The following is a 15,267-nucleotide window of genomic DNA, read 5'->3' as shown; positions in this document are numbered from 1 at the left end:
TTTACCACAACAGATTAGAAAACTGCCTGGCCTTGACTCCCAACAAAGAGAGATAACAAAGGGAGAATTTCTACTCTAAACCTAAATTTGACTAAGGCTGAGGAATTAGTTGGTAAAATGGGGAAGTGGTAGAAATTTCAGGAAAACGCAACCACGTTTTCCTGGATTCTGGGTAGGCAAATTTATATCATAGACTTTAACCAAAATCATAGGATCATATATTTAAAAACTAATTGAAATATGTTTGTCTCCAAAAAGAAATAGAACACACAAAGGTCTAGTGATAAATATAGCCATCCAGAAAGGCCTCATTGCAGAAGCACCATTTGAGCTGGGTCCTTCAGAATGAGACAGAATTTGAACAGATGGAGATAGGAGAAGGGACAACATGAAAAAAAGTTCAAAGGTAGGGCAATTTAAAGTTTGTATATTAATTTGGTTGGACTGTATGATACAGGAAGGGGAATAATGGGAGACAAGAATGGAGTTTGAATACCTGGCTGAGGAATACACACTTTAAGTATGATTAATAGTAAGCCACAAAATAGCTTTAAGCTGAAGAGTGGCAGGACCATTGCTGTGTTTCAAGAATATTAATCTGGTGGCAGATTGGAAAATGGATTGGGAAGGGGAAACACTAAAAGCATTGAGACAAGTTAAGAGATTATTGCAATATTAAAGGGAGGAGGGAAAATGAGGGAAATATAAATTAAAGGAAAGAGAGAAAAGAATACGTACAATAGATGCTATGGAGTTAGAGCAGGCAAGACTTAAGTCACTGGGTGAACAACATGTGATAGGGGAATGCTTCAAGAAGATTAATCTGGTCTAATGAACAGGGCAAATTAGAAGAGGGAGAGATTGGAGGTAGGGAAGCTAATTAGGAGTTTACTGAAGAAGTCTTAGTGAGAACAAGCAGCAGGAATGGGAAGGAAAGGACAGTAACAACTTATGTTATGAGAAAAAATTTGATATGACTTAGTAATGAAGTGAGTGTAAAGGGAGAGAAGGCTGAAAGTGACTGAGGTTACAAGCCTGGGTGAGTAGACAATGGTGGTGCTTCTATTAACAGAAAGACAGAAGTTAGAATGAGAAGTTAGCTGGAGGGGAAACAGGACAACGAGAAACAGAAGTCAAGAGATTTACCCGGGGAACTGATTACATCAGATTTTCAAAGAACATGTAAAAGAGGTTTAAGAAAGAATATAAAACCAAGGATGGACTTAAAGAAGTGCTGAAAACTTGTAAAAGTAGGATCTGGAAGGTTAAAACGCTAAATAAGTCTTGTCACATAGTAGGGACTACAAAAATATTTGTTGTTGAATGAATGAGCTGAAGCTTGTGAAGAATTCTTCCCTCCATAACACACCACCTTTCAGGCTTTTTGCTGCTTGGAGATGTCAAGTGAGAAGCAAGAAGGAAGAGCCATTCAAACACGATTTTGCTTCTTCCTTTTCTAGGAAAGCGGAGTGGTCTTTAATCTGGATGAGGTGAAACACAAGAAGCACAAGATGGGTAAGGAGCTACTACAAGTACCTAGTACTAGTTTAAGTGAATTCAAGTCCAGTGATGTACAGAAGCTTGGGGTGCTAAGTGAAGGGAGAAGAATTAGCCTCAGTGTTGTGATCTGTGTTTATCTGGCTACACCTGGAGTAGGAATTTAGCCAAGGAGTTAAAAGTATGAGATATATAGTCAACAGAACTACATTCAACTACATTCTGACTTGGCCACTTCAGTGGCTGTGTGACCTTTGTTAAGTCACTTGATCTCTTTAGACTTCAGTCTTCTCCATCTGTAAAAATGGGGACAACAATCTATCTCACAGAGTTATTGTGAGAATTAAATGAGGTAAAGTATGAAAAGCACTTGGTTAAGTGACTAGCTCTTAGTAAACGCTACTGAAAATGAGTATCTTATTAGACATGGGTCAACCACATACTTGTGAGTTTCCATGAGAGAGGAGTGATAAAGAAGAGGTCTCTTTGGCCCCTACAGCTGTACTTGGCATGTAGTGCTCAATAAATTTTTGTTGAATAAATAAATAAATACAGATTCTCAAACCCCAAGTTCAGAGGCAGAGAGACTCTGATCTCATATAATATAAGCCAGGATGGAAGAGAATACTCTTTCCCATCCCTACCATAAATTATTATGGCTACATAATATTTAGCCATAATAGTTTATAGTACATACTGTAAACTATTATGGTTCATTGTTTGGCTGAATTATTGTTCCTCTAACTTTTCCCCTATTTCAATTTAACCATTCCTCTATTTAGGACATTTAAGTTGTTTCCAGTTTCTTACCATTGTAAATAACACTGAGATAAACATGCTGGTACCTATATCTTTGCTCCTTTTTCTCATTGTTTTCTTGGGCTATATTCCCAGTAGTGGAATTGAAGTGTTGAAGGGTACCACTTTCCAGAAAATTTACACTCCCTCTAGCAGTGTATTAAAATGCAACTGTCTGTTTAAAATATCATGTACTGGGCTTCCCTGGTGGCGCAGTGGTTGAGAGTCTGCCTGCCAAAGCAGGGGACACGGGTTCGAGCCCTGGTCTGGGAGGATCCCACGTGCCGCAGAGTGACTAGGCCTGTGAGCCACAATTGCTGAGCCTGCGCGTCTGGAGCCTGTGCTCCGCAACAAGAGAGGTCGCGATAGTGAGAGGCCCGCGCACCGCGATGAAGAGTGGCCCCCGCTTGCCGCAACTAGAGAAAGCCCTCGCACAGAAACGAAGACCCAACACAGCCATAATTAATTAATTAATTAATTAATTAATTAAATAAAAAAATAAATAAAATAAAATATCATGTACTATAAGAATGTACTGAAGCCCCATGAGAGCAATTTCTCCCGAGTAGACCTCCAAGATCCTGAGGAATTGGGTAGAGTATAGTAAATGGAGCTCTTGGGTTTTAACAGTTAGGAGGTATCCGTTGTTTCTGCTCTGCAAAGACAGGAGACGGGTGTTCTTCAGATAGGAAACAGGAACTCAGTGGGTGGACCTAAAAGGGAGTGTGGGCTTTGAAACAGGAAAAAAGAAGTCTGCTTCTGATAGTGAAAGAGACACATTACTGTGCTGTCTTGATCTCTCATATCCTACTGGGTCAAACTGTTATTCTATATCCACTGAGCAGTCATACACGTCCTTGAATTGTATTTGCAATTGTTTTATTTTGCTTTCTAGGTGTTGTATTACTGTTTCATGTATATGCTCTTTTAGTTTTTTCATTTCAGGAAATGGTAACTCAGAAACCAGGCAGTTATTTGATACTTCGCTATTCCTCACCCCCTACATCCAATCCTTCACAGGCTCTCTTTCTCTAAAATACTTTAATTGGTTTAGTTTTCTCCTCTTGACTTCCAACATCCAAGTCCAAGCCACAATCATCTCTTGCCTAGACTACTGCAGTGTCCTCCTACCTCATTTTCTTGTTTTCATTCTTCTTCTGAAAGTTCATTTCCAAATTTTTGCACAATTAATTGTTTAAAAACTTAAATAGATGATGTCATTTCTAATGATTTCTTTTTGTACGTAAAGCCCCAAGTCGTTTTTGGACTACAAATCTTTGTATGATTTGACCCCTGCTCACGTTTGGCTCCTCACCTTTTGGCTCTCTTGGTCCTTGCTCTTTTTGTTTCAGTCACAATGGTCATTCCACTCTTGATTTGAGGATCAGCTCTTTCCGGCCTTTGGGTCTTTGCACATGCCTTTCCCTGCACCTGGAATGCTCTTCCTGCCACCCTTCACCTAGCTAATTCCCATTCATCTGGCAGATCTCAGTTTAATTGTCACTTTCACAGAGAGGCTCTCTTACAGCAACCTCTTATTTTCCCTCATAAACTTCTCACAATTAAGAATATACATATTTAATTCTGTCTCTTTCATTAGAAAGTTTCTTGAGACCATAGATAATGTCTATCATAATAGACTGAATATCTAGGGCTTAGCACAATGTCTGGCACAGACTAAGTGCTCTTCATTGAAATAAACCATAATGTCCAGCACAGTGACAGGAAGAAAATAAGGTTTAAAATATAGTTACTTAAGGAAAATTCCCTGTTGCCATTTAAATGTACAAAATCAGGGATTTTCAAGTTTAGTGTCATATAACTGAATTCAGGAATTATTCTCTATAGTGTGAAACCAACAAAGGCAAGTCATATTTAATCCACATTTCAGAGTATGTCCAGTTTTTCCCTGTCCTCTGGAAGACTGGGACAGGTTTGGGATCAGGGCAGGATTAATTAGCTGCTTCTCTGTGTTGGGTACTTTAACACTCTTCCTCTTCTTCACTGGGTGACATGGGTACTCACCAGTAGGCTGTGACACAAAGCATGGAAATGCTGCTGATTTGTTTCTAGCTCATCCCATTCCAGCTGCCAACAGCTTGTGGGTCTGAGGATGAAGGGGAGTCCATATGTCAGTGATTCGCAGACCCCACTGGATTTTAGAGCCCTGGGAAGAGACAATGGCAGTGAAGGTCTCCTCAGAGATATCCAGAGCCTCGACGCAGATCCACTTAAATTTAGCTTAAGTATAAGACCCTATTGTGAAATCCTTTAGGTTAGGGCCTGTGAATTATTCACCTTAGTATGGCTAGCACCTATCAGGGTATGTGGCACACAGCAGAGTCTCAAAGCCTGTTAATCAATGAATGGAGCAGCCATCATGAGGCCTCAAGACTCTGATGGATATTTCCTCTCCTGAGCTCATTCTGTCCCATTCCTGCTGCAGCGACCACATTACACAATACTATGCTAAACATGTGCATCCCAGGCCTAGTTTTTCCATGGCAAGGTGCTGACAGAAGACACATTTAAGAAGAGGGTGCGTTTAAGAAGGTTCCCCAGCAGCATCCATGGTCACAAATCCATGCACAAGCTTACTCAGATAACTGTACATGGGTACTGTGATAGGAACTAGGAAGCAGTAAAAGTGGTCTTTGCCATCATTGCTAATTCCACCCTGAAACTGATTCTTCTGGAAACAGGAATTCTAGTACTTAAAGAAATGGGAAGGTGGGGTAGATTCTATGTGTCACTTGCTCCTTGAAGGTCAGATCTCTGTCACGATGGTATTCAATAAACATTTACTGAATGGATAAACATCATTCTGCTGATTTTTTTTTTTTCCTCTGCCTTCTCAGAGGCTATCTGGATTTCCAGTCCTCATCCAGACTTCAGAATATCCTACTGAGGCACATCTTCCACAATCTCCTCATTCATCTCCACATACTAAGCAGCCTGACCTTACTCTTTCATGCCCATACCTGTAGTTGCTGCTTTGGAACTGACTCCCTGCTGCCTGACACTTGGGGATGCCCTTTATCTCTGTTCTTCCTAGCTGTGGAACCAATAAGAATAAATATTTGCATGGACGGGAGAGGTTCTCTTGGGCCATACTTGATCACCCGGAGCTTGTAACGAGAGGCTGATGACTGGGAAACCATCTGGTAGAGGGTACTGAAGTCTCCTTTGGGGTCATCCATTCTCAAGGAGCCATCAGCTGTTCCAGGGAGCAGGGATGGGCTGAGAAGTCGCTCTTGGAGATCACATTTCAGGCACACTACAATAAAAACGGCATTGGGGGAGGGATTGTTTGTCACAAGTTACTTCAGGCTATACGATTAAGAGAGAACATCTGCCACCCAATTCCACCTCCACCCGGCAAGTAAGGGTTGGGAGGAGGCCAGGGAGTGGACAGAGGAAAGTACAGTTGGTTTGGGAAGGCAGAGCAAGTCTGGAACAGTATTGCTCTACACAACAGGTAACTTATTTTCTGGGTGTGGCATGATTTTTTTCTTATTTTACTTCTGGGCTGGCTGAGCAGTTGCCTCGTAGTGAGAGATCTGGCTTGTGATCGAGTCTGAGAGGAACGTGTGTCCTCTGAGGAGGAGGCGGCTAACACTGAAATATGCAGGGCCTTTTGGCAATTACAGAAGGAAATTTTGCCCCTACTGCTTCCCTGTGGCTAAGCTTTGGCAAGACTGCAGGTCCGACGAAGGAAGAACAGGAAAGCAGAAGTCAGGCAGTCAGCTGACAGCTACTGCTTCTCTGTGAGCTCTTCTAGGGACATTCGAGGGAGGGAGAGGAATAAGTTCCAGAAATAGTTTAGTTTTTAATTCCCCAAGTGAATAGAATCTTCTGGGCCTTGGAACATGATTGTGGCACCAGACAACAGTTCTGAGGGGGCTTCAACTAACTGTGTATGGGTTATTCATCTGCTTCTGTATTAAGCTTTTGCTCCAGCAGGTACATTCACATGTCACAGTGTACAATGTTCTGTTGCACTAGATTTGAATCCTTGATATTATGAAGGTTTTAAATAAAATGTATATCGGGTTTAAATACTGTTAACAAACTATGAATATATGAGTGCTGCGTACTTGTGAGAAGGCTAGTAGTTGATGTCAGTGATTTATGAAATGACTGTAGTAACTGCAACATGAGGTAAAAATGAAAGTAGAAATAATGCAGAAAAAATAGGATGCCAGAATAGATGTCAGATCTAGCTGGCCCTCCTGGGCCTAGCAATCAGACCTAGACATCAGTTCTGGGTGAGACAGCTCTTGGCCAGGTGTGTCCTAGAGCCCAGGAAGTGTAGGAGGGACTTTGCCTAGGACTCCAGCTTCCCCTCGTTTCCTCTGTGCCTGACTGCTCCATTGTTGGGTCCCTGGGCTTTAGGACTAGATGGCTGTGCTCATCTGGCTTAGGTTCTCAACTCTGGTTGCAGTAAGAATCACCTAGTGAACTTGCAAATGGTACTGATGTCTGGCCCCTACCTCACACCAATGAAATTGGGATCTCTGGGGATGGAGCTGATATTGGTATTTTAAAAAGTTCCTCATGTGATTCTTACTGTAGCCAGGGATGAAAACTACTGGAATTGTTGTCTCAGCAATGTTCCAAAGCCGGGAAAAATGTTTTACCAGGGCTAGAGTCTAGAACCAGGTATGCTTCTCACCACTCAGACTCAGGTGCAGAGGTGGCAGACCCCCAAACCCAAGATATGGGAAAAGACACTCAGCTGAGGTAGACTATGCACTGTGAGAAAGAGGCCTCTGAGGGAAGCACCTAGAGAGTGGGTGAAGGGCCCGAGGCAGCTACAGAAGCAGGTGGTGTTGGGTGGAGAACCTTGTAAGGAGGAGTCAAAGTGAACATCTGAGGAGCAGTCCTCAAAAGATTCTATAGTAGGAGAGCTCAGTGTTTTTGTTTTGTTTTGTTTTATTTTTTTGTAGGGAACCACATTTCCAGAAATCTACATATGGAGCAATGCATCAGTTTTGTAAACAATGGATAACTATGATGTGGTATTTATTGTGCTTGTTTAAACTCTCATATGGGTCACACCCACCCCAGAGGAGGCCTACTTTCTCTGGACCTCATTCCAACTTATGCCTGAGCATCTGGATTCCAGTGAAGACCTCCTCAGCAGAAGAGTCTGGATCTAAGTTCTACCACCCATCCTGAAGCCCTGTGGTTTCCAAAAAATAATTGCAGATGGAGATAGACATTCTGGCTCTGACCCTGGTGCTGAAAGCCATGGAACAAGGGAGGGCAAAGCAGAGAAATTCTCAACACTACCATGGGCAAATGCCATGCAACAGTAGAAGAAAGGCTGGTTGTAGGAGCTCCTGGCTTTGGATGGCCCCAGCCCTCCTAATGAGAGATGTGCTCAGCACGAGGCAGCCCCTTTGCTCAAAATCGCCCAGCATGAGGCAGGTTGCATAGTAGGTAAGGGTCCAGGCTCTGGAAGTGATAGACTTGAGTTTGATGAATGTCCTCTAGGCTGAGAGTAGTCAAATGTATAAAATATAGATTTCTAATCCTAAGGGTTAAGAATGGGATCTGGAGTTGCCTGGCTTCAAATTCTGGCTTGACTATTAATTTTCTGTGCAGAAATGTTTAATTTCTCTGTCTCAGTTTTCTCATCTGTAAAACAGGGATAACATTATATTTATTCATTTTAAGACACATTTTTTTTCACTTACTAACAGCTCTATATATGTCTTGCAATCACCATCGACCAGACAGGCACTCTTAACCCTTACTTACTACTCTAATCTAAAAGAACTCTCTCAGTAAGAATAAAATAATATTTCTAAGTGATAAAAAAGCAATGTGTCACATTTAATTGGCATTGTTTTTCTTTCTCAGTGGTATATAAAATAATGGTGTATCTTATAATGGACAGCATCTTAGATTCAATGACATATGGTAATAGTACCTGCACCATGTTGTTGTTATGAAGGTGAAAGGGGATAATGCAATGAAAGGAGTTAACATAGTGCTTGGGGAAAATAGATAAGAAGTGAGCAATTGGTACTGTTAGTCTCGGACAAAGTTCGTGGAATGGAGGTCCTGGGAAGAAGATTTTACACACAAAAGAAAGACAGTAAAATCAAGGTAAGTTGTTAAAGGCATCCCAGGCCCTAGATTGAAATGTGGGGGAGGGGGAGGGAGATTAAGAACCCAGTAGCTATCCCCAGAAAGAAAGGACCAACGTGTGTCCTCCCCTTTGGGGATGGAAGTCTGTACCCATTTTTCTCATTGAGCTCCCACCCCTAAAGGGGAAGACAAAATTTAGTCTGTTCCCTTTGGAGCTGTGGCTGACTATACTGATGGGTCCATTTGCAGGCCCTGCCACTCAGGTCCTAGGCCAAGTTTCAAAGGGGATGGAGACTAGAAATGGCTTTATCCCTACAATCTAGTGGGACCTGAATTAAGTAACACTGCCAGCCAGAACAATATCCAGGACCTTGCTGACATGCCTGGAACACTGGTTTGACCTCTTGGTTTCCACAATTGCCAGAACATACTTTGTGAACATGGTCTAGGGCCACTAGTTGTATTCCCTGGGGCTTGCCTCTGTGGTTGCTTTAGTTCCCCTCAGTTTGGTGTCTCCCTATTGAGAAGACCTCTATTTAATCATTTAATTTTGGTTCTTTTCCTCTCCTCACAGGCCCTATTGATATTGTCAAGGTACCAGCTTACCTGAAATTATAATGTCAATAATATCTGCTGCATCAAAAATGAAAACTTGAGAAAACATATGATTCATTGTGCTCTTATGTAGTGTAGCTGATGCCCTATTATTGAGGTGTTTAAGTCTTTACACTGAAACTAACTGGCTCTTGCTGTCTGGGCTTAATCAGGCTCAATTTTCTAACTGTGGTGGTTACTTTTTAGAAATTCTTTTCTTACTCCTCATGCTTACATGGAGAGCATCATCCAATCCTCCTCCAATCCCTAAACCTCAGCTACTCTGTATTCTGATGACTTTCCAATCTAGAGTCCTAATCCTAGACTAGGATAATTATTATCTATATAATATGTTTTTGGGGGGTTGTGTACTTGGATTATCTCTGGCTCTGGAAATGCTGCTGAAACTCCGTGAAGGAAGAAGAAGGTGGACATGTTCTTGGTCTGTTCCATTGTTATGCAGCCAGGCTTTGAAGAAAATCTCCATGCTGACAACATCATTGTCTATAGTCTGAAGGTCAATATCAGTTCCCAGGATAGAACTCTCTGCAGAAGAAAGGGAAACAGTGGTTAAAGTGTTTAATTCTTTGATTACAAATTTTGAAAAATATAAAATATTAAATGCACCCATTTTTGGATCCATCAATTCCACCTCTAGATATCTAGCCTAGAGATGTTCTTGGACAGTACACAAAGAAACATATGCAAAGATGTTCAGTACAGCACTGTTGCGATAACGAACAATCAAAACCCCAAACAGGAAGCAATTCAAATGCCCATCAATAGGGGAATGTTTAAATAAATTATGGCACAGACTGTGGAGTATTATACAGCTGTTAACAAAGTAAAGCTAAATGTACTGACATGGAAAGCTAGGAGATAGTAAGTGAATAAAGAAAGTTCTAGAACAGATGTATGGTATGGACCCATTTATATAAAAATAAAACTGTTAGCCTAAGTGCATACATATGTATGGAAATGCCTCTTACAAAGCTCTGGAAGGCTATTATCAAACTGTTAATAGAGGACAGGAAAGGGGGTAGAGTTCTGAGATACATTCACTTTTTATTATTCATACTTCTATACTGTTTGTATTTTATTGTATTCATGTATTTCTTGTATTGAATATTTTTAAAAAGTCTAGAATACAAGAACAGCCAAAAATAATATAGCAATGCAAGTTAAATACTTAGTTAACAAGGGGGACTTCAGTTTTATATTGTTGTTTCACAGTGAAAATGTATTCAGTTATTACCTCTGCTATAAAAAAATAAATTTAAAAAAGACTAAAAGAAAAAAAGATGAATTCCTGAGCTCCACCTTCTGACACAGATTATACAAGTTTGCCATTGTCATACTATATCTCACAAGTGTGATTAGCAGCCAAGAAGACAGGGATGGTCTGGTGGAGTGTGATTTGATTCCAAATCTGAATGAATGAGACTAGGTAGGTGGGGTAATGAGACTTTGATGGTCTACTTCCTTCTTTAGGCAACACTAGCTCAGGAATTGGGATCTAGGTCTGGAGGTAAAGTTTGTCAGTAAAAGCCAAGTATAAGGTGATGGAGGAAGCACTGAGAGAGGAAATGAGACAAGAGCTGGAAAGAAACTGAAGAGGAACCTGACTTTTTTTTGCCTCACCATGAGGGACTCTCTGAAATACTTTTACAAAGGGCCTAAGAAAAGCCAGTTGCTCCAATGAATTAACTTCTATGTATGACTCATGGACCCCAAGGAGAAAGCTGGTTTATTTCTAGAACGACATTCCTGAGGACAAGTCTGCAGAGGTGGCAGACTCTCCACAGGAAACAAAGGGCTTCAGTCCAACGTATTGGCACCCACGCAGGGAAAGTGTGGTGAGACTTAAGTGACTTCATGTTATATTTATCGACTTATTCTGTGGCTGAAAAGGGGCACCAAATGCATTTCTCTTTGACCAGTATAATTAAAACTGTACCATCGGCTGCTCTCGCCCTCTGTGATGGACCACATTCTGCCTATGGAATGTGTATCTCTCTAAATAAAGTCACTTTCACTTAAAAAAAAAAAAAACCTCTACCATCTTCTGTGGATTGTTATGAGGGTTCATTAGCATACTAGCTATTTCATTCATTGCATCAAGCAATAATATTAATTATGTACTACATAGAAGATGAAATAATATACAAAGGTATATGATATTCTTTGCCTTAAGGAGTTTATAAAGCAACATTATTCTTGACCATTTCTCCTTAAAATCTCATCTGCTTTACTACGTTTTCAGGTACTACAGTGATAAATATGAAGTCATTGTCAAAGAAACATTCCTCATGAGCGAAGAGAAACGTTCTTTTTAATAATGTGGAACTTACTGTGTCATAGGCAAAACAAGAAGTAATTTTTCTGAGCCTGGACTTCAACTTGAGTAAGAAGTATGGAAATGACTGAACAGCTTCTCTTCAGAGAGGCAAAATGGTTATTAAAGCATAAGGAGGCAGATATAGAACTAAATAAATGAAATTGAACAAAGGATTTCAAAAAGTAGAGAGGATAATATTGCTTCAAGTTCAAACAACAGAATTTTGGATAAGACAAATAAGTGTTTTTTTCTCCCCAGGGAAAGGGTTGAAGATTAGAAATTCCTACCATGGGCAGTACATGGGGACAATAGCAAAGTTGAGAATCTGGAAATAAGAACAATAGGCGTTTCCTCAAATAATTAAACAATAAAATCAATACAGAGTGATGAGGTCGATGAAAAACAGTCACCTTAAAAAGGAGAATGGGGATTTCCCTGGTGGCACAGTGGTTAAGAATCCCCCTGCCAATGCAGGGGACATGGGTTCGAGCCCTGGTCTAGGAAGATCCCACATGTCGTGGAGCAACTAAGCCCGTGCGCCATAACTACCAAGCCCGCATGCCACAACTACTGAAGCCTGTGTGCAACTACTGAAGCCCACGTGCCTAAAGCCCACATACTGCAAGGAGAAGTAGTCCCCGCTCGCCACAACTGGAGAGAAAGCCCGAGCACAGCAACGAAGACCCAATGCAGCCAAAAATAAATTAAATAAATAAATAAAAACCATAAAAAGAATAAATAAATTTAAAAAAAGGAGAATGGCTTACAGACCAGAGCAAGATTTGGCTAGAGCCTATGGATGGTACTGGCTTATCCAAAGAATGAACGTGTCCATTAGAAGGGGAGAGGGTTGGCCAGAAATGGAGCACAGAGGAAGGGAGCAACAGCGGCAGATGCTGGCAGCCATCATCCAAGCGTGGCTCAGAGGAGAGGGTGTGCTGGCTCAGTGAGGCATCCCGATGGCAGGATGTGTTTGTCAAGTTTCTGCTCTTCTTGGTGATTATAGTGGTTATGGTTCTTCCTCTAAAATATTCTGGCTAATACTTTAGTCTTGAGCTTGATAAGGTGACTCTATCTCTGAGACGATGTTGATAAAATCAACTTTCTGATTCTGTAAAGCTGAAGAACCAGGCCTGAAACATGTTGCCTCTGTGAAGGAAAATGCCAATCTTCCCTGCAGACACTCCATCAGTGTTGCTAAAGTTCGTTCCAACTTCTTTTTTCTCTTCCAGTTTTATTGAGATATAATCGACATATAGCACTGTGTAAGTTTAAGGTGTACAGTATGATGACTTGGCTTATGCACATCATGAAATGATTACCACAATAAGTTTAGTGAACATCTATCATCTCATAGAAACAAAATTAAAGAAATACAAAAAAATTTTTCCTTGTAATGAGAACTCTTAGGATTTACTCTATAACAACTTCCATATATGATATACAGCAGCGTTAATTATATTTATTATGTTGTACCTTACTTATTTATCTTATAATTGGAATTTTGTACCTTTTGACCACCTTAATTCAATTCACCCTCCCCCACCCCCTGCCTCTGGTAACCACAAATCTGATCTCTTTTTCTATGAGTTTGTTGGTTTTTTTTTTTTTTTTTTTTTCTGGTGAGGAAAAGGGAGCAGTTTGTTGGTTTTTGAAGTGTAATTGACTTACAACACTATGTTAGGTCCTGGTACACAACATAGTGATTTGATATTTTTATACATCCCCAGATGAACATCACGGTAAGTCTAGTTACCATCTGTCATCATACAAAGATATTACATAATTATTGACTATATTCCCCACACTGTACATTTCATACCTGTGACTCATTTATTTTGTAATTGAAAGTTTGTACCTCTTACCCTCCCTCAGCTATTTCTCTGCTCTCCCTACTCTCCTCCCCTACAGCAACCACCTGTTTGTTCTCTATATCTATGACTCTGTTTCTGTTTAGTTATGTTTGTTCATTTGTTTTGTTTTTTAGATTACACATATAAGTGAAATCTGACAGTATTTGTCTTTCTCTGTCTGACTTATTTCACTTAGAATAATACCCTCTAGGTCCATCCATGTTGTTGCAAATGGCAAGATTTCATTCTTTTTTTTCTATGGCTGAGTAATATTCCATTGTGTATATATATCACATCTTCTTTATCCATTCATCTATTGATGGGCACTTAGGTTTCTTCTATGTCTAGGCTACTGTAAATAGTGCTACAATGAACATAGGGGTGCATATATCTTTTCAAATTAGTGTTTTTTCTTTGAATAAGCACACAGGAGTGGAACTGATGGATCATATGGTAGTTCTATTTTTAATTTTTTGAGGAAACTCCATACTGTTTTCCATAGTAGCTGCACCAATTTACATTCCCACTAATAGTGCATGAGGGTTCCCTTTTCGCCACATCCGTGTCAACATTTATTATTTGCTGTCTTTTTGATAATAGCCATTCTGACAGGTGTGAAGTGATTGTGATGTTGATTTGCATTTCCCTGATGATTAGTGATGCTGAGCATCTTTTCATGTGCCTGTTGACCTTCTGTATGTCTTCTTTGGAAAAATGTCTCTCTAGGTCCCTTACCCATTTTTAAATTGGGTTGTTCATTTTTTTGTTTTTTTTAAAAATTTATTTATTTAATTTATTTATTTTTGGCTGTGTTGGGTCTTCATTGCTGTGCATGGGCTTTCTCTAGTTTTGGTGAGCAGGGGCTACTCTTCGTTGCGGTGCACGGGCTTCTCATCTAGGTGGCTTCTCTTATTGCGGCACAGGGGTTCTAGGCACACGCGCTTCAGTAGTTGTGGCTCGCGGGCTCTAGAGTGCAGGCTCAGTTTTGGTGCACGTGGTTAGTTGCTCCATGGCATGCGGGATCTTCCCGGACCAGGGCTCGAGCTCGTCTCCCCTGCATTGGCAGACGGATTCTTAACCACTGTGCCACCAGGGAAGCCCCGGGTTGTTCGTTTTTTGATGTTGAGTTGTATAGGTTCATTGTATATTTTGGATATTAACCCTTTTTCAGATATATCGTTTGCAAGTATCTTCTCCCATTCAGTGGGCTGCCTTTTCATTTTGTCGATAGTTCCCTTCACTGTGCAAAAGCTTTTCAGTTTGTCGTAGTCCCGTTTGTTTATTTTTGCTTTGTTTCCCTTGCCTGAGGAGACATATTCAAAAAAATATTGCTAAGATTGATGTCAAAGAGCTTACTGCCTATATTTTCTTCTGGAAGTTTTACGGTCTCAGGTCTTACATTTAAGCCTTTAATCCATTTTGAGTTTATTTTTGTATATGGCATGAGAGCTCTTTCCAACTTCTTAACCTACAGGTTCTTGGAAGAGCCACAGAGCAGAGCTTCTTCCTTTGAAAAAGTTCTCAGGTAATCGCCATAGAGGTGCTATGCTTCAGATTTGAGGGGACCTTCTCAGAAACAGTCACATTATCCAAGCTAAAGACTAATGTGTAAACCAGAACACTTTAGAGAGAGAACTTCTTTTCCGTATTCTCTGTCACTGGTCCAAGCAGTCATTTCCTTGTGCCTGGATTATGGCAGAAGCCTCTTAGCTGTCCCGTCAAACTCCATTCTTTCCCCTCTGGTACTTCTTACTACCAGTTAATTTTTCTAAAACATAGTTTCATCAGATCCTTCCTTTCCTAAAGAGCACATACTGCCTTCCTGCTGTCATTTTTATTCCCTTCACTCACTCTTTTTTTTTTTTTAAATTTTTATTTATTTATGGCTGTGTTGGGTCTTCGTTTCTGTGCGAGGGCTTTCTCTAGTTGTGGCAAGCGGGGGCCACTCTTCATCGCGGTGCGCGGGCCTCTCACTGTCGCGGCCTCTCCTGTTGCAGAGCACAGGCTCCAGACGCGCAGGCTCAGTAATTATGGCTCACGGGCCCAGTTGCTCCGTGGCATGTGGGATCTTCCCAGACCAGGGCTCGA

At 40.8% G+C, this 15,267-nt stretch overlaps 1 protein-coding gene across 7 annotated transcripts in view; it reads right to left on the bottom strand.

The window, feature by feature from the left end:
* The window catches only part of M1AP (meiosis 1 associated protein), a 96,840-nt gene that overhangs the window by 15,683 nt on the left and 65,890 nt on the right, over positions 1-15,267 (bottom strand). For 6 of the 7 annotated variants that reach the window (XM_082428064.1, XM_082428065.1, XM_082428059.1 and 3 more), the window contains 3 exons: positions 9,361-9,534; positions 5,410-5,572; positions 4,321-4,462 (listed from right to left, as the gene is read on the bottom strand). In XM_082428064.1, coding sequence (XP_082284190.1) covers positions 4,321-4,462; positions 5,410-5,572; positions 9,361-9,534 — 479 coding nt within the window. The remainder of the gene's footprint in view (positions 1-4,320; positions 4,463-5,409; positions 5,573-9,360; positions 9,535-15,267) is intronic. The other variant, XM_082428061.1, reaches the window with a different exon arrangement.

The sequence above is a fragment of the Balaenoptera physalus genome (assembly GCF_965194825.1).
Source record: "Balaenoptera physalus genome assembly, chromosome: 15".
In the NCBI taxonomy this organism is placed as follows: Eukaryota; Metazoa; Chordata; class Mammalia; order Artiodactyla; family Balaenopteridae; genus Balaenoptera; species Balaenoptera physalus.
This window is presented reverse-complemented; position numbering and strand designations above follow the sequence as displayed.